At 39.9% G+C, this 18,506-nt stretch overlaps 1 protein-coding gene across 9 annotated transcripts in view; it reads right to left on the bottom strand.

Moving 5' to 3' along the window:
• LOC129754645 (gamma-aminobutyric acid receptor subunit beta) overlaps window positions 1–18,506 on the bottom strand; it is a 307,093-nt gene that overhangs the window by 62,023 nt on the left and 226,564 nt on the right. For all 9 annotated transcript variants that reach the window (XM_055750816.1, XM_055750818.1, XM_055750814.1 and 6 more), the window contains exon 6: window positions 18,231–18,313. In XM_055750816.1, coding sequence (XP_055606791.1) covers window positions 18,231–18,313 — 83 coding nt within the window. The remainder of the gene's footprint in view (window positions 1–18,230; window positions 18,314–18,506) is intronic.

The raw sequence follows: 18,506 nt of genomic DNA, 5'->3' as shown, positions 1-18,506 counted from the left end.
AGTAATTTTCACAGCGCATCTCTAGTCGTTAGTCGATTTCTTCTCATAAATCAAATCTTCAGCAAGTTATATGAGTCAAGAGCAAGGAATAATCAGAGGTGCAAATGAACGTTCAGCGCAAACGTCGTCGAGAAAAAGTCGCAAGCTGATTATTTCTTGAAAAGGTTAAGATCAGCTACGACGCCTAACTTGTGGTTGAAAAAAATGAACGCATCGCAACGACGCTGTGGCACGATTGGTTCAAATGACTGCATCTCTTAAGTTCATTCCGATGCTTTGCGAACAGTTCGCCTACTGATTTTAAGGCGACGTCAACCGAAGGATCCGTTCGTTTGAATTTATCGGGGATAAGTACAAACGACCTTATCGAGATAGGGTCGTTTGAACATTCAATTGAATGTTCACTTTTGAACGTTCAATTGTATGTTCGTCTGATGCGTTCGGCAGCCTAAGGCAAGACGCCGAGCCGTGTTAGGATGGGATGGATTATCGATATGGTGCATTGCTTGCGTGTGGTGTTCGGACGTCGCTCGACGATTGAGGGTGTCGGGTGTCTTGTAGCGCGCGGATGACTAGGTAAAGAGAATGAGGCGCAGTTACAGTTTACTTTAAAAGTCCAATTTTACTGAATAAAATGCAAACCGCCCAACTACGGTTGGGCTTGTAAGAGATTGTTTATTCTTTTTCAATCCAATTTGCGGATATTGGCTGTTTGCTTTAGTTCTGAACCTTAAACTAAAGCAAACCATCATTATCCGCGAAATTTAATTTCAGGTTCAGTATGCATGAAAATCTGTTTTCAGATTTCAGATTCCCATTTCAGATTCAGATTTCAGATTCAAATTTCAGATTCAGATTTCAGATTCAGATTTCAGATTCAGATTTCAGATTCAGATTTCAGATTCAGATTTCAGATTCAGATTTCAGATTCAGATTTCAGATTCAGATTTCAGATTCAGATTTCAGATTCAGATTTCAGATTCAGATTTCAGATTCAGATTTCAGATTCAGATTTCAGATTCAGATTTCAGATTCAGATTTCAGATTCAGATTTCAGATTCAGATTTCAGATTCAGATTTCAGATTCAGATTTCAGATTCAGATTTCAGATTCAGATTTCAGATTCAGATTTCAGATTCAGATTTCAGATTCAGATTTCAGGTTCAGATTTCAGATTCAGATTTCAGATTCAGATTTCAGATTCAGATTTCAGATTCAGATTTCAGATTCAGATTTCAGATTCAGATTTCAGATTCAGATTTCAGATTCAGATTTCAGATTCAGATTTCAGATTCAGATTTCAGATTCAGATTTCAGATTCAGATTTCAGATTCAGATTCAGATTTCAGGTTCAGATTTCAGAATCAGATTTCAGATTTAGATTTCAGATTCAGATTTCAGATTCAGATTTCAGATTCAGATTTCAGATTCAGATTTCAGATTCAGATTTCAGATTCAGATTTCAGATTCAGATTTCAGATTCAGATTTCAGATTCAGATTTCAGATTCAGATTTCAGATTCAGATTTCAGATTCAGATTTCAGATTGGAAATGGCCTTCCGCTCATTATGAGTTGATGTTTAACAGTACATTTACGACTAGCGCTTCAACGTTAACCCAATCATCTCATACTTATACACATTGAGCTTAAATATATTGAGTCCCAAATTCGTGGCGTACACAATATGATTAAGAATAATATTAATACAATATTAATATTAATGAAAAATATGATAATATTTTGTTCACAAGAACTATCAGTAAATGCAATGAAATGATTAACTGTTGGTAGTATATTTCAAACATGATTTACTTTTCAAATGCCAATTAAATTCCTTTTTATTCCGTCCCGATGGAATGAACACTTCGTACAGGAAATGACGTTTGGGTTGGTGGCAAAGGGGTCTGCACTTATACCCCTTCGGCTCCAAACAAAAAGTAATTTTCAGTAAGCAGGACCTCAAATATGAATCTGAAATCTAAACCCAAAATCTTAACCTTAATTCTAAAACTGAATACTTAATATGAAACCTGAATCCGATATCTGAATCAGGATCTGAAATTTGAAATCTAAATCAAAATATGATTCTGAAATATGAATGTAAAATCTCAATCTGAAATCTGAATCTGAAATCTGAATCTGAAATCTGAACCTGAAATCTGAATCTGAAATCTGAATCTGAAATCTGAATCTGAAATCTAAATCTGAAATCTGATTCTGAAATCTGAATCTGAAATCTGAATCTGAATCTGAAATCTGAATCTGAAATCTGAATCTGAAATCTGAATCTGAAATCTGAATCTGAAATCTGAATCTGAAATCTGAATCTGAAATCTGAATCTGAAATCTGAATCTGAAATCTGAATCTGAAATCTGAATCTGAAATCTGAATCTGAAATCTGAATCTGAAATCTGAATCTGAAATCTGAACCTGAAATCTGAATCTGAAATCTGAATCTGAAATCTGAATCTGAAATCTGAATCTGAAATCTGAATCTGAAATCTGAATCTGAAATCTGAATCTGAAATCTGAATCTGAAATCTGAATCTGAAATCTGAATCTGAAATCTGAATCTGAAATCTGAATCTGAAATCTGAATCTGAAATCTGAATCTGAAATCTGAATCTGAAATGGGAATCTGAAATGGGAATCTGAAATCTGAAAACAGATTTTCATGCATACTGAACCTGAAATTAAATTTCGCGGATAATGATGGTTTGCTTTAGTTTAAGGTTCAGAACTAAAGCAAACAGCCAATATCCGCAAATTGGATTGAAAAAGAATAAACAATCTCTTACAAGCCCAACCGTAGTTGGGCGGTTTGCATTTTATTCAGTAAAATTGGACTTTTAAAGTAAACTGTAACTGCGCCTCATTCTCTTTACCTAGTCATCCGCGCGCTACAAGACACCCGACACCCTCAATCGTCGAGCGACGTCCGAACACCACACGCAAGCAATGCACCATATCGATAATCCATCCCATCCTAACACGGCTCGGCGTCTTGCCTTAGGCTGCCGAACGCATCAGACGAACATACAATTGAACGTTCAAAAGTGAACATTCAATTGAATGTTCAAACGACCCTATCTCGATAAGGTCGTTTGTACTTATCCCCGATAAATTCAAACGAACGGATCCTTCGGTTGACGTCGCCTTAAAATCAGTAGGCGAACTGTTCGCAAAGCATCGGAATGAACTTAAGAGATGCAGTCATTTGAACCAATCGTGCCACAGCGTCGTTGCGATGCGTTCATTTACAATCAAAAGTCGGCGTGCTATGTTCGCAAGCCGACGCTTCCGAAGATGAAGTTAGTTTGATGTGGTCGGGAAAAAGTCAAACGTTGCTTACAAAATGATGCGATGCTTTGCACCTCTGGGAATAATTATTAAAACTATCATTAAATGGAATTGAAATTTCCTGTTTTATTATATTTTAAATTTTTCGTCAAATATACTTATTTGTTTTTTTTTTTACTTACCACTAACTTGAACTGGTTTGTAAAAAATATGTATATGTTTACGGAAAGAAAGGTGAAATAAAAACCCATTGGATAGTTTCTGTTGAAATTTGAGTAAAAGTAGTTAAACGTGTACGGTTTACACTGAAAAGGCAATGAACGCGATCGCAATCCCGATATACGATTTCTTATGTGTTAAATACAGAAAGCAATAGCCTTTACTCCAATTTTATTCCGATTAGCTGTTATTTTGATGAAAAATTGTGTTTAAGTAAAGATAAGCTATACTATTTTAAGCAGGCCCAAGTTCAAATCTCTTTCGCTGTCAACCAGGGATGTCAGATGATTTTGTCAAAAAGACAACGTGAAGAAAAAATCAGATTTTATCATGACACCACGAATTCTGCTTAAATTGCACAAACAAAGGCGAAATACTGGTGCTGTAGATGCCTTAATTTAAGCTCAGAAGCAATCAGAATCTTGACTGACCTGCAGTTTATATGGAAAAACACCATTTCAAAATCATCTAAACCGAACATTATGTTTATAGTTACATTATTAGTCCTAAAATATAATACGATACAAGCGATTGGCAATAGTAACACATAAAACCCATCCCCATACTGATGAAAATTAGCGTGTTGTTAATATGAAACCAACTCTGGTTAAAATGCGCCAAGCGTGCAATTTCAAGTTAAGAGCACCCAAAAACGAGGAAAGCAAACGCAACGTGCAACGAAATTGTCAAATTGTAGCCATTTCGCGAAAAAGTACCGTTGTAGACGGACGTAAAAAGTGCCCCCAAGATCTTGGAGAAGCGGTGTTGGTGACCACGTGCTGCAGAATTTGCCGAAAAGCAGGTAAGTACTACCCTGCAGTGCAGCAACCATCTCGCGCTAACGTAATCTTACCCCACAGTGCAGAAACCCGCTCCAAAGCGTGTCCCAGAAAAGCCGACGGGAAGGTGGCTCGCAATATCGGTACCTTGGCAAAAATCCGTCGACGAGACGACCGACGACCAAAGGCAGAGGCACCAAAAGTGCTATCCAATCGGAGTCCCTGGAAGAGGGCGGCTGACGACCGAAGACATAGGCACCAATAGTGCCATCTAAGCCGCGCCACTGGCGAAAGGCGGCTGACGACCGAAGGCAGAGGCATCAAATGTGCCATCCAATCAGCGTCCCTGGCGTAGGGCGATTGAAAAGCAAAGCAGAGGCACCAAAAGTGCCATCCAATTGGCACCCCAGGCATAGGGCGGTCGAAGAACAAAGCAGAGGCACCAGTAGTGCCATCCAAGCGGCGCCCAGACGAAGGGCGGCTGCCGACCGAAGACAGAGGCACCAAAAGTGCCATCCAATCGACTTCGCAGGCGTAAGGCGGTCGGAGAGCAAAGCAGAGGCACCCAAACGGCACAAATGGCGTAGGGCGGCTGACGACCGAAGGCAGAGGCACCAAATGGGCCATCCTATGGGCGCCCCAGGCATAGGCCGGTCGAAGAACCAAGCAGAGGCACTAAAAGTGCCATCCAAGCGGCGTCCCTGGCGAAAGGCGGCTAACGGCCGAAGACAGAGGAACCAATAGGCAAAGGGCGGCCGCAGAGGCATCGATAGTGTCATCCAATCGGCGCCCCAGGCATAGGGCGGTCGAAAAACAACGCAGAGGCATTAAAAGTGCCATCCAACCGGTGTCCCTGGCGAAAGGCGGCTAACGGCCGAAGACAGAGGCACCAATAGTGCCATCCAAGCGGCGCCCTGGCGAAGGGCGGCTGTCGACCGAAGGCAGATGCACCAAAAGTGCCATCCAAGTGGCGTCTCTGACGTAGGGCGGCCGAAGAGCAAAGCAGAGGCACCAAATGTGCCATCCAATCGGCGTCCCTGGCGAAGGGCGGCTGACGACCGAAGGCAGAAGCACCAAATGTGCCATTCAATCGGCGCCCCAGGCGTAGGGTGGTTGAAGAGCAAGGCAGAGGCACCAAAAGTGCCATCCAAGCGGCGCCCCTGGCGAAGGGCGGCCGAAGAGTAAAGCAGAGGCGCCAGTAATGCAACCAAGTCGGCGCTCCGGGCCAAACTAGTCGGCGCTCCGAACGATGAACAGCCGAATTCAGGAAGCAGCAGTCACAGGCGGCGCTCCAAGCGAAGCGAAGGCACCATTAGTGCTACCAAATTGGCCAGCTTTTCACTCTTACACAGATTTCCATAAGAATGACAGCTTTTCAGAGTAAAAATGGAGTGAAGGCTATGGCTCGCTCTGTTTAACACACGAGAAATTGTATACTGGGATTGCGATCGCGCCCATCGCCTATATCGTGTGATCGGATGTTCTATTAGTGATTAGGATCACAAGCGCATTTTAAAGGTGGCTCTAAACGGAATTTCCATATTTTGGTCAGGGATGTGGTCAAAAAGTTGCGTTCCAGAGAAGGCAAGTAACCAGAAACCTTCAAAGTTTTCCGAGAAATACATGATCTGGGAAGCTATCTGCTCAAGAAACTACAGCCAGAGTTTTACAGATCCTGATAAGTGGAGTAAAGCGAGCGTTAAATGCAAGAAAACGGTTATGTTATTGAAGTTGAATGAAGTAAATATTTCAAAAGTATTAAAGTTGGACAAAGATCGGTTTGTTAGTTAATGTTTTTGCTATGCAATTTTATTGAGAGACACCTTTCATATGACAAATAAGTTCCGCATTAGGTTCAGAGTTAATATTCGGTATAATTTTATATTTTTGCCCAGGAACATATTCAGTTCTACAGTTCTACCAAATGAAATGAACCGTATGGAATGTTACTAATATTTCCTATCGGAACATATATAGAGCACTCTATCTAAAAAGCATCTAAAAAACAACATAACTGCAAACATTAAAACTGATAGTCGATGTTGAACACTATGTTGTTTCATTTCAACAAAATCTTGGTCTTATTGCAGCAAAATTGGCCTCATCCCGGGTATATGCTAAGCAGGTGAAAAATTCCACCTATTTTCAATAAACCAGTCGATTGAACAAAACCGTACATCCGTAACGACTTATCGACTTTTGGCTATTTGTTTTTCCACTTCATAAAGTCCGGGGCACATACATACATACATACATACACATATGTAGGTAAGAGGGTATTTTTCGTTTCGTTTTCGAATCGAAAGCGCACACCCTTGGCTTGGCTTGGAACGTTCCCGCCCGGGGTAGATACCTTTTTCGTTACAAAAATGCTCCGGCTGCGCCTCGCACCGGAAATGGCTTGCTGCAGAAAAGTTGGAACGACGGATCCCCCCTCCCCCCTTAAGCCGGTTCTCCATTCGGCAACCCTAATCGTAAATCCTGACGTTATATGAGATGTCGGTTATCTGCAGCAAAAGCTCTCGCCGCTGGATTTTCCGAGGCAGGTTTATGTCTGGCTTCATTTTCAGTCACCAAAATGCTGTGGCAAACGAAACGGTAGCTCTCCCGGTATTGGAGGATTCCATACGTTCGTATGTATGCATAGGAGTGTATGTGTCTTGAAGCGGTTACTGTAATCTGGAGCTTCTGGTTTTTGAACTTCATCGCTGCTCACCTTCGGCCTTGGAAGTAGGGGAAGGCGGACCGGGCGAATGTTTCAGGAGCCTTCCGGCGGGAGGGGCAGAAATAAAGAAAAGAATTCCGAAAAGGATAACATGGCAGAATTGGGCTCTGCCCGGTATCTACTTCATTGGAGGCCATCAAGCCAAGTATGCTTTCGACAACATAAATCATAAAGCCATTTTCCACTCGATTGGAACAGAAAAAGAAACGAGAAAAGCGCATCCGACAGGTATGCCTGGACCGTGGACGTGGAATCAGGAGCCGCTTCCTTCTAGCCGGTCTTTCCGACTCGAAGCCCAACGTCTGGTTTGGTTTTCATTTTTTCCCCATTTTGTCTTCTTGTTCAACTTTTCTTCTGGTCGACTAGGGACCCGATAAGTCAGCTATGCGCGAAAACCGCTTTCTTTGTTTCTTGGCTGGGAAGATCAACCGAAAAACGTTTCTTATCTTTATGATTATGTTTTGACGGTGGGGAAAATCCAGGCTCGATTTTTTCAACACTCTTTAAAGGAGAGACGTGTAAAAAACAAAAAAAAATCTATGGCTCATGGGAATCATACTTGCACAATGCACATATAAGGCGTTTTATACTTTAATACAGAAAATTTAGTTCAACTTGAAGAGAAATTTACAACTTGAATTATGATATAAGAACCGCTGAAAAATTAGTAAAGAAAAAGATATACTGACCCTTGAACTAGATCAAATTTCGGCGAAAAAGGTAAAATGTGGATGCCGTCGACCGTGGCCTAAACGATAGCGTTGAGGTCTTATTAGCAGGCAGTCATGAGATCGAAACTTGGTCTTTTGGTCACGGTATACATAAGTACTCTTTCTGTGGGCTGGTGGTTTATGGATTTGTAAGAAGCTTGATGTATGATGATGACTTAGAGTTAAGTAAATAAGATTGAAGTTTCACTGAGATCGAAAAGATCCAGACGTTGGGATTCTAAGGGAGAGGTTCCACAATGTGACTTGAAGCAAAGAGTAGGTTGCAAGCATCAAGCCGAGGTCTCGGAGGCTTGCAGCTATGAAGTGGACTATTACTTGACGCATTTTCTGGAGCTTTGTGAAATAACACCTTCACCTCAAACATGTGGCGTCACAACTTGGCTCACTTCCCTGGTGAGGATCTGGCACGGCAACCGAGATCGCGGTGAAGAGGATGTGTTAGGACGCCGAAAAAAAATTATGCTAGGTTAGTAACGATGGGTAATGCGGACCTCCGATGAGTAAAGCGTGATAACCCAATTTTTAAGGTCTCAGGGTAGTGTGGCATCCTAGCTATGCCTCTGGCTGTAAGAGTATGAGAGACAAGCTCTTAACATCAGCGATAACAATCGTTAGAATAACTGAGCTGTGAAGTGTCTTTTGATCGATAATGCCAGTTGAGACTGAATCTCGAAAGAACCCTCCAAACGGGCTTCTCGGGATTCTGCAGATAGAACGACTTCTGCTGCCTCCTAAGTCATCTCAGTCGGTGTATATAAAGTACATTCTTGGCGGGGAATCACTTAAATGTTGCCACATTGCGTCAACAGGACTCCTTTTGATCTTCCATTTCATTCGTTAGACACTGGAAAGGTATGGGTTTCGAGTTCGAAAGTGGATCATACACGAGACAAAATCCGAGGGGCCTAGGCGCAATAACTAAGCCGTGATTTGCACACCCAAGCCGCCGTCAATCCCTGGTGGTCCAAAGCTGGGGGTGCCCAGCCCATGTTAGCAGAACAAGAAATACTGGAGATCGATCGTACATTCTTGCAGTACAACAAGAAAAGCGGAAGTGATTTAAAATTATGGAAGACCATATGTGTTTGTCCATACTGAAAATGCAACAGTTTCTAAACGTGGATACAATACTCAATGTTTTCTTTCGCTGTCTAGTGCTTTTCCAGCCCGTACAGCCAGCCCGGAAGTTTGCTGATGGGGTTTCTCGGTGGTGTTGGGCAGGCTTACCAATCAGAATAGGGATGAACAAAAGCTGACCAGTTCAAGATTCGTAGCGGAGCGTCTACACACAAAGTTCAGCGTTTACTCCAATGACGAATTCTCGATAAATCAACGTAATTGGCTTAAGATGTGCACGCCCAGCAGCGCAACTGCATTGCGTATGATTGAAAAATGCATATAGTGCAATGTGTGTGCTAAGAGTTTTTCATGTATATAATCAAGAGGGTTACGCATAATAAAGCATTCCAGTTTTAACCACAGAATAGTGCGTTTATCTCTCCTTTCCACTCCGCCCGAAAGTGCTCTCTGGTGTTTAACAGGTAATGGGCCTAGCACTAGTGCAAAGGAAGAGTGGAATCGGCAGTGGAAGTATAATCAGCCTTGAAGCCAATGAAAGGACGAGCCAGAACCGTGTGAGGTTGTCGGCCAGTAGCCTGGTAGGTCGTCGGACCGGGAAGTCAGCTGGAGGTCGACAAGCCAAGAGACCCGGGTGGGAGGTCGTCGGACAGATGTTTTGGAACGTCGTTGGTCCGGAGCCATTGGAGTGGACCGGAATTACTTATGGGTTGTCGTGCCAGAAGCCATGGGAGATTGGCGGGCCGGAATCGTGGAAGGTTGTCAAGTTGAAAGCCAGGTGGTGGTCACCGGACCTCTGGAGAACTTACGAGCTGGGAACCAGGGAAGGTCGTCAAGCCAGTGCCATGGAAGGGCGTCGGACCGGGAAGCCAAGTGGTGGACGTCGGGCTGGAGCCAATGGAGAGTTTCAAGCCTCGCAAGAAGGGCGTCAGGCCAGACGGAAGATAGTTTTCGAGCGAACCGAAGAGAGGTTGACGTCGAGCGAAACCGGGAGAGGGTCTTCGTAGTCAAGGCGACGATTATGGTCCGGTGCGATGCAGAGATATGAAAAGCGTGTGTTGAGGAGGAGTGTTTCCAGTTTTAATCACAGAATAGTGCGTTTATCTCTACTTTCCACTCCGTCCGAAAGTGCTTCCTGGTGTTTAAGAAATGAAAGGCGGCATCCGAAAAAACTACGGAGAAAAAACATTACCTTGATTCAAACCACAGATGGCAAATAACTACCGGCCAAGCTGACCGGCTGTATGCAGCTGTGCGTGTGTATGTAAACCGGCAGTACGAGACCGGCAGTACCAACACCCTGGCAAATTGACAGTTCTGCGAATTTTGTGTGCCTGAAGAAAAATCGCAGATGTCGCATGTGTACCCTTGTTTACATACTATTCGAGCCATTCGTATAGAAAGGCCAATCGTCAAACGTGGTGCGAATCAGGAAAATTGATAAAATTCGAATGAATGAAAAAAAGTTTCAATCTAAATTATTATTCTCAATATTCTCAAATATTATACCTATTTATTTATGTATGTATAGTAACAGTTTTCCATAAACCTGGAAATGTTCTGTTATAATTTGGAAGTTTTGTCATTCTAAAATTTGCATATGTATCGCAGTTTATGAAAATCACTTGATGATTTTTGTGGTTATTTTTAATTTTACATTTATTGTACGATCGTCCTCACTAGTTTTGGTGGAAAGAGTACTTATCCCAGAAAACTGCCGAATATCAGTGAATTATTTTGATTAGTCGAGAAATTTTAGACCAAATAACGGATAAATAGATTTACGTCTATGTGCCGTTTGCTTCGACTAAACTTTTAAAAACAGTTCGAATCGTTTTTTTCTTTTGTTGAACCAATAAAAAGAAAACACATTTCAATATGCGTCCTTCCGACATGTTAGGTCGCTTGATTTTCGATTTGACAGAACCAGAGAACCAGAAAAAACTGGCACATGCGATTTGTATGGGAAACGTCAAGTTGCCAGGGGGTTGGGCAGTACCGACGAACTAAAAGCCCAAAAAGAAAGTTATAGGATAAGAGTTGAAGATGAAGCAACCTGTTGTCGGACCTGGTGGAGGGTTTCCCGATTTCCAGTTGGCTCCGGTAGCATTGTGGACATCGGATGTCGTCTAACTGCCCTGAAAGTACGAGGTCTAATGCGAGACGGATGCAAAGCCGTGTGCCCTGCCTTCCCAAGCTTACCGCATCGCGGAAGAGCTCATTCGGTAGATACTATAGAAAGGCCCAAACGAAAATCATCGAAACAAGGATATACTATGCCCAAAAATTTTGGAATATTGAATAATAAATATCAGAAACTTTGATTTTTGAAAACGGAGGAAAAATAACCATAATGCAAGTTCTTATTGAAATCTCACTTTATGAGTTTTTGTGAAAACTCATAAAACGAGTTAACCCGGGAAAACTAGGATTAAGGTTATTTTTTAAGCATTAATGGTTTCAAATATTTCAGCGTGTATGGAAATCTCTAAGACCGTGTGTGTCCAGGAATGAACGATAATTGTTCCATTCTCCATCAACAGTTTTTTTTTATTATGTGTATTTGCGCCAGAATAGAATTTACCCTTTGATTTCTTGTCTAATACTATAGAAAATCTTAAATTTAATCATATAGAACAGAATTGTGAGAATGAAACTACAACCGATTTCGAAGAAAACCATTGGCTCTTCGTGGCAGACGTGGCTTCAGCTTATTCCGATGTCACTTTCCATGACTACCAAGAAAGTTCAAGAGAGATCGGACAAAGACATTCTACTTATATCTGACTTTTTGCTAGTTTTCGACGCACGGGAGAAGAAGAACAGAAGGGATGTCTCAATATCCTAAGTATACCACAGCTCTCACAGCCATTGGAAAGTGTGCACGGAGAATAATAAAAAGGTAAAATTTACCGAGATAGCGAGGAGAACGCTCGTGAAAACCATAAAGATAACTTCTACCTCTTCTTGGTTAAACTCACCTCATAGGGATGTAAAGTTAACCTGAATCGAGCTAAAAAAAGGATACAATTCACAGGGGGTACAGGTTTATTATTGCCAGGTACTTCATACCTCGTAGCGAGGTGAAATGTACCTGGTGAAAGGTACAATTCACCTAGAAAAAAAAAGTTAACACAAAGGGTACCTTTGCAGAATTCAAAAGGTACCTTTGCAGGTAGAATTCACCGAGATAGAGGCGTGGAAAAAATCACCTCTGCTTCTCGGTAAATTTCACCTTTTTTTTAATTTCCCGTGTGTGAAAAACAAGCTATCAACATCAGTGATTATAGCAATGGCTAGTACAATTGACCTTCCCAGCATGCCGCTTGCGATGCGATCAGTTGTGCGATAGTCTGGAGTGGACCTGGAAAGGGTCCATTACTAGAAATTTCACATTGGCGATCCTGCCATGGCACACGAACTGCATGACAAAGCTGTAGATGGTGCCATCGATCGTGCTTATATTCGTTGGTGATATTGGATTTTTCAATCTAATAAGTTTGAGTATTTTTTATAATGTTTTGAATTCGTTTGTCGAAAGTGATTATTTCATTTGTCGGAAAAACCTCGGCATATGATTGTTGAATCGTTTTATGAGAAGAAATCTGCATTCAGTTCAAAGATAAGGTTATCAAGCCTTGCAATATTTCCGCATTCCAAGCGAAGGCGTTGTAGGCGCTTGTGATTAAAAGTTGCGAAAACTATTTCCAAATGAGGTGTCAAATGCGGTCATGAATATTTGTGTCAGTTATGTGTGATTTTTTTTTATTTGTTTAGTCAAGTCGAAATTGAGCGCTTGAGGTTGCTGATGGCGAAATCTGAGGATGATGGATGGCTATCGAAAAGTGAGAGTATAGTGAGAGGGATATGGACGTCGAAAGTGTACGGATTTTGTTCGACGTTGACTTTACACGGTTTTGATGTTTGTTGCTTTGTTCACCGAGTCACTAGAAAAAGGGGTTTTGATTTTGCTGTTCAATTTTTTTTTTAGTTTTGGGAGGATATCGAGGTCGGAATGCAAATTTTCAGCTGCTTTGCTTTGTGGTTATAGGCTTTGCGAATGCATTTTCTGTTATCGTTTTGCGGATTTTTTTGTTCCATTTTGGTGGTCGGAATGTGGACTCTGTTTTATATATTTTTTGTTTGCAGGTTGGTTCGTATTTGTAACATTTCGTTTTCCATATGCTCTAGAGTATAAGGTAGTAAAAACACGTTGTGTGTGACAGTTTTTTCCACCCACGGGTGACACTGAGACTAGCCGTAGTCAACCTTCTGCGGTTGCTGTAGTAGAGAAGGCGACCGATAATTAACCATTGTATCATATTTATATGGAAAATAAAACAAAGTGAAAATACGACAACAGAAGATGTCTTAAGCTCATGGAAGAAACGAAGAAAAACTGAAACATTTCGATTGGATGATTGTTGTGTTTTGTATACACAGAAAACGCAAGAAATGTGACTGTCTTTCATTGGGTTTTGTAGTTCTGGTTGGTCCCTATCTTGTAAAACCGAACCCTTGGGTTTCAGAGTCAAATGAAGCTAGAGAATAGTGTTTTTTTTTTCATTTCTTGGAACAGATATAAATCAACAAACAGGGCTGTTTTAATTTGTAAATATTTTCACTTGACTTAATTTGGCATCAATTCAACAAAAGTCGAGAGATTTCGGACTAAGAACAACTCAAACTTAGAAAAAAAAAACAATTGAAACTGTGTTCAAAACTAAAGGAAGTGAACTGCGTGAACGAAGAAAAAAAAACAGAATCGAAACATAAACTGAGAGTTGAAAGAATCGAGAAATTGTCGTACCAAAGGCAATTTTTTTTTGTTTGAGGGCGTCGTCGGTTTTCGATGTTTCGAAACCAATTCACTGTGTAGATTTGCTTCCCGCGCAAACATTTAATCAATCAAATTAACTCGTCACACACGCACAAATGAAGGCACAACACAAAAGTTAAACACAATGTTAGAGAAGAAGGTGTGTATCTATGAAGAGAACGTTCTGGTGTGGTTATCCATAATCTGTGTTTGCCGAACAGAGTAGTGGACAAATAACGTGAAACCGAGAATTACGGTTTTAGACGAAAAAACTCAACAAAGAAGTGTGTTAACTAAATCGAAGTAAAACGGAAAAACAGAAAGCTTACACACAATTAAAAAAAACAGAACGGAACGAAACACAAGATCAACTCAAAATTTCGAGTTACAGATTGGCTTTCGCTTTACAGGTGCTTTCGCTCTAGTCGTTTGAAGATTTGTTTCTAGCCTGGGTCGTACAATTTGCTCTGGTAACTCTACTGATGTACATTTACATAGACAATGCTTAACGGGTTAGCCAAAATATCACAATTATCATGTGGTATGCATTTCGATCTGCTTTGGATTTCGATCAGTTTTCGACTTTTGATTTTTTTCATGTGCGATATTATGATTGATTTGGTTTTTCTTGGGTTTTATCCTAGCTATGAAATTTCTCTTTCCTCATATTTCATTTTAATTTGAACCCTCCAGTTGTGAGTCACTCTCGGTAAAAAAGGCCATTTCGAGGAACAGGTTTTCTGCTTTCCACTGGTTGATCCCATTGATGTCTTCGTGGGATGTCTCAGGAAATCGCCCCCAAGAGTGATGCTTCACCGACAGGAAGGTTCAAAGTCTATCTTTTTTTTTCTCAAATCAAAGGCTTTTCGTTCTATCTTAAAAAAAAAAACTTTTTAAGTTCACCTTCAAACAATTTACTTCCAGAGTTAGTTTGAGGGTGAACTCAAAAATGCTTTGATTAATTTACAATCAATTATTTTACTCTGCCAACTTTTTTTTTTGAGGAATGGTAAAGTGCAAAACAAGAAATGTTTCAAAACCGTAAGCTTTCAAAAAACATGCTGCATCATCATTGTTGAGAGCATGACAAAAATGTATCCCTCGGCATTCGTAGAAATAAAAACGCAATTGCTGCTTTTAGTAGTAAGAATATCTATAAATATGACGAATATAGTTCGTCGAAAATTTAATAAAAAATTATAATATCGACTATCGACAACAGAAAATCGACTATCGACTATAGGTCGACAATTGACTTTTTTTTTTAAATAAAAAACTAATATCGATTATCAAATACCAACTTTAGACAACAATTTCCTATCGTCTAGCGGTAATCGACAATCGAACATTGAATATCGAATATCGACCATCGGCTTTCGACAATCGCCAACCAAGTATAGACAGTGGACATCATCAATCGAGAATCGACCATCGACTATGGAATCCGGAATATCGACTGTAGACAATTGATTATCGACTATCAAATTTCGACCTTCGACTATTGAATACCAATTATCAAGTTTCGACTTCCAACTATCGACAATTGACCAATTGACCTTTGGACCAGCTATCAACTATCAACAATCGACTTTTGATAATCAACTTTCGACATTCAAGTACGATATCGACTATCGGTAATCGACTATCGAATATCGTGTATCGTCAGTCCATTATTCACTACTGAATATCGACTATCGCCCATCGACTATCGTCCATCAACATCAACATCAACAATCGATTATTGACTATCCATCATCGACTAAAGATAATCGATTATAGACTTAGGACAATCGATTAGCAACTTCCGGCAATGGGCAGTCGATTATCGGAAATTGACCATTGATAATCGACTATCAACTTTCAAGTATCAAATATCGACTATCGACATCGTCCATCGACTATCGTCCATCGATTATCGATTATCGACTTTCGATTATCGACTATCGATTATCGACTATCGATTATCGATTATCGATTATCGATTATCGACTATCGATCATTGATTATTGGTAATCGACTATCGGCAATCGACTATAGACTTACGCCAATCGACTATCAAGTATCGGCAATAGACAGACGACTATCGGAAATTGACTATCGGCAATCGACTATCGGCAATCGACTATCGACTTTTCAATAGTAAAGTATCAAATATCGACTATCGACTATCGTCCATCGATTATCGACTATCGATTATTGACTATGGATAATCGACCATCGATTATCGACTATCGATTATCGACTATCGATTATCGACTATCGACTATCGACTTGATTATCGACTATCGACTATCGATTATCGACTGTTGATTATCGTTTATCGACTATTGACTATCGATCATCGACTAGAGAATTACCATCGACTAGCAACTATCGGCAATGGGCAGTCGACTATCGAAAATTGACCATCGGTAATCGACTATCGGCTTTTAAGTATCAAATATCGACTATCTACTATTGTCCATCGATTATCGACTACCGATAATCGACTATCGATTATCGATTAACGTCTATCGATTATCGACCATCGATTATCGACCATCGATTATCGACTATCGATAATCGACTATCGATAATCAACTATCGATTATCGACTATCGATTATCGACTACCGATTATCGACTATCGACTACCGATTATCGACTACCGATTATCGACTATCGATTATCGACCATCGATCATTGATTATCGATTATCGACTATCGACTATCGATTATCGACTATCGATTATCGACTATCGATTATCGACTATCGATAATCGACTATCGATAATCGACTATCGATTATCGACTATCGACTATCGATTATCGACTATCGATAATCGACTATCGACTATCGACTATCGATAATCGACTATCGATAATCAACTATCGATTATCAACTATCGATTATCGACAATCGAGTATCGATCATCGATTATCGACAATCGAGTATCGATCATCGATTATCGACTTTCGACTATCGATTATCGACTATCGATTATCGACTATCGACTATCGATTATCGACTATCGATTATCGACTATCGATTATCGACTATCGATTATCGACTATCGATTATTGACTATCGATTATCGACTATCGATTATCGACTATCGATTATCAATTATCGACTATCGATAATTGACCAACGATAATCGACTCTCGATAATCGACTATCGCTAATCAACTATCGATTATCGAATATCGACTACCGATTATCGACTATCGATTATCGACTCTCGATCATTGATTATCGACTATCGACTATCGATTATCGACTATCGATAATCGACTATCGATAATCGACTATCGATAATCGACTATCGATTATCGACTATCGATTATCGACTATCGATTATCGCCTATCGACTATCAATTATCGATTATCGATTATCGATTATCGATTATCGATTATCGATTATCGATTATCGATTATCGACTATCGATTATCGACTATCGATTATCGACTATCGATCATCGATTATCGACTATCGACTATCGTTTATCGACTATCGTTTATCGACTATCGATTATCGACTATTGATCATTGACTATCGATCATCGACTGTCGGTAATCGACCGTCGGCATTCGACTATAGACTTAAGACAATCGACTAGAAACTATAGGCAATCGACAGTCGGCTATCGGAAATTGACCATCGGCAATCGACTATCGACTTTTAATTATCAAATATCGACTGTCGACTGTCGTCCATCGATTATTGACTATCAAATATCAATTGTAGAGTTTCGAATTTGCAATATCTTAAATTGAGTACCGAAAATCGAACATTTAGTATCGACTTTCGACTATGAAATATCGAACATTGGCTATCGAATATCAGATATTGTCTATCGACTATCACGTAGATATGATCGATTCTCAAAAATCAGATATAGAAAGTTTTGTGATCGACTGATCGGATAATCGAGTGAACGAGTAAAAGTTTCATCGAGTAATAGAGTAATCGAGTTCTCGATTAGTCGATCTTATAACGAACTAGATGCATACCTCACTTGTTTAGCGTAAAGCAAAGCAAAGCAGCAGATATTCAATCAATTCCTGTCCGGTTTCATAGCAGTGCAAAAGCCTGTATATTTGTGAACAGTTAGCAATGATTTTTTTTTCGGTGATTGGAAAACAATAGTCATGTAGCTGGGTTGTTCAACATACATACTGTTTTCTTCTTATTAACTTAGACACTTTATCACAAAGCTCATGTACTTTTTTTTAAAACATTTTGGAAATATTCTGAATTTTGGAGTTGACTCTGATAAATGCAATCAGTTGCTGTTTCTGTTTCTTTTTACCGAGGGACTGAAAGCTTGTTAAGAAACATTTCAAATTTTGTTTTATACATTTTTTTCAATTACCAAAGTTTTTTTTCGATTTATCTTTCTTAGATCTAGTGTTTCCTGTCCTTTTTTTCGTCTTTCTAGTAAACCATTAAAGATTTCAATAAATACGCAAAAATTAATTCGAGTGATTAATTCAAGATGGGGAATTGCACCTTTTTCAGTGATTTGAGTTTTGCTTAACAGTAAAATTATTTGATTTTATCATGTGAGGAGCGGCAATTCCGTTCAAGATACTTACAGCTTTCTATCTCTATATGGCATAATTGTCTATCCATTGGAAAATATTGTAAATTCATTGGACATGATGCTGTGATTGTTAATCTGTAAAAGTAATGAGCATAATGAGACAACGTGTACTTACAATAGAATCCAATGTTTTTTTTAATCGTTAAATATAAGCTGTTCCGTAGACTGCATTGTAAAGAAAGTTCACTCAACTTATTGTTATCAAAAATAAAATAACTGAACATAATTTTGGGGTATGACACCAAATGAATGGTTTCATTCGGTGCCT

The sequence above is a fragment of the Uranotaenia lowii genome, chromosome 3 (genome assembly GCF_029784155.1).
Source record: "Uranotaenia lowii strain MFRU-FL chromosome 3, ASM2978415v1, whole genome shotgun sequence".
Taxonomy (NCBI): domain Eukaryota; kingdom Metazoa; phylum Arthropoda; class Insecta; order Diptera; family Culicidae; genus Uranotaenia; species Uranotaenia lowii.
Note: the sequence above shows the minus strand (reverse complement) of the source record. Positions and strands in the feature narration are given on the sequence as shown.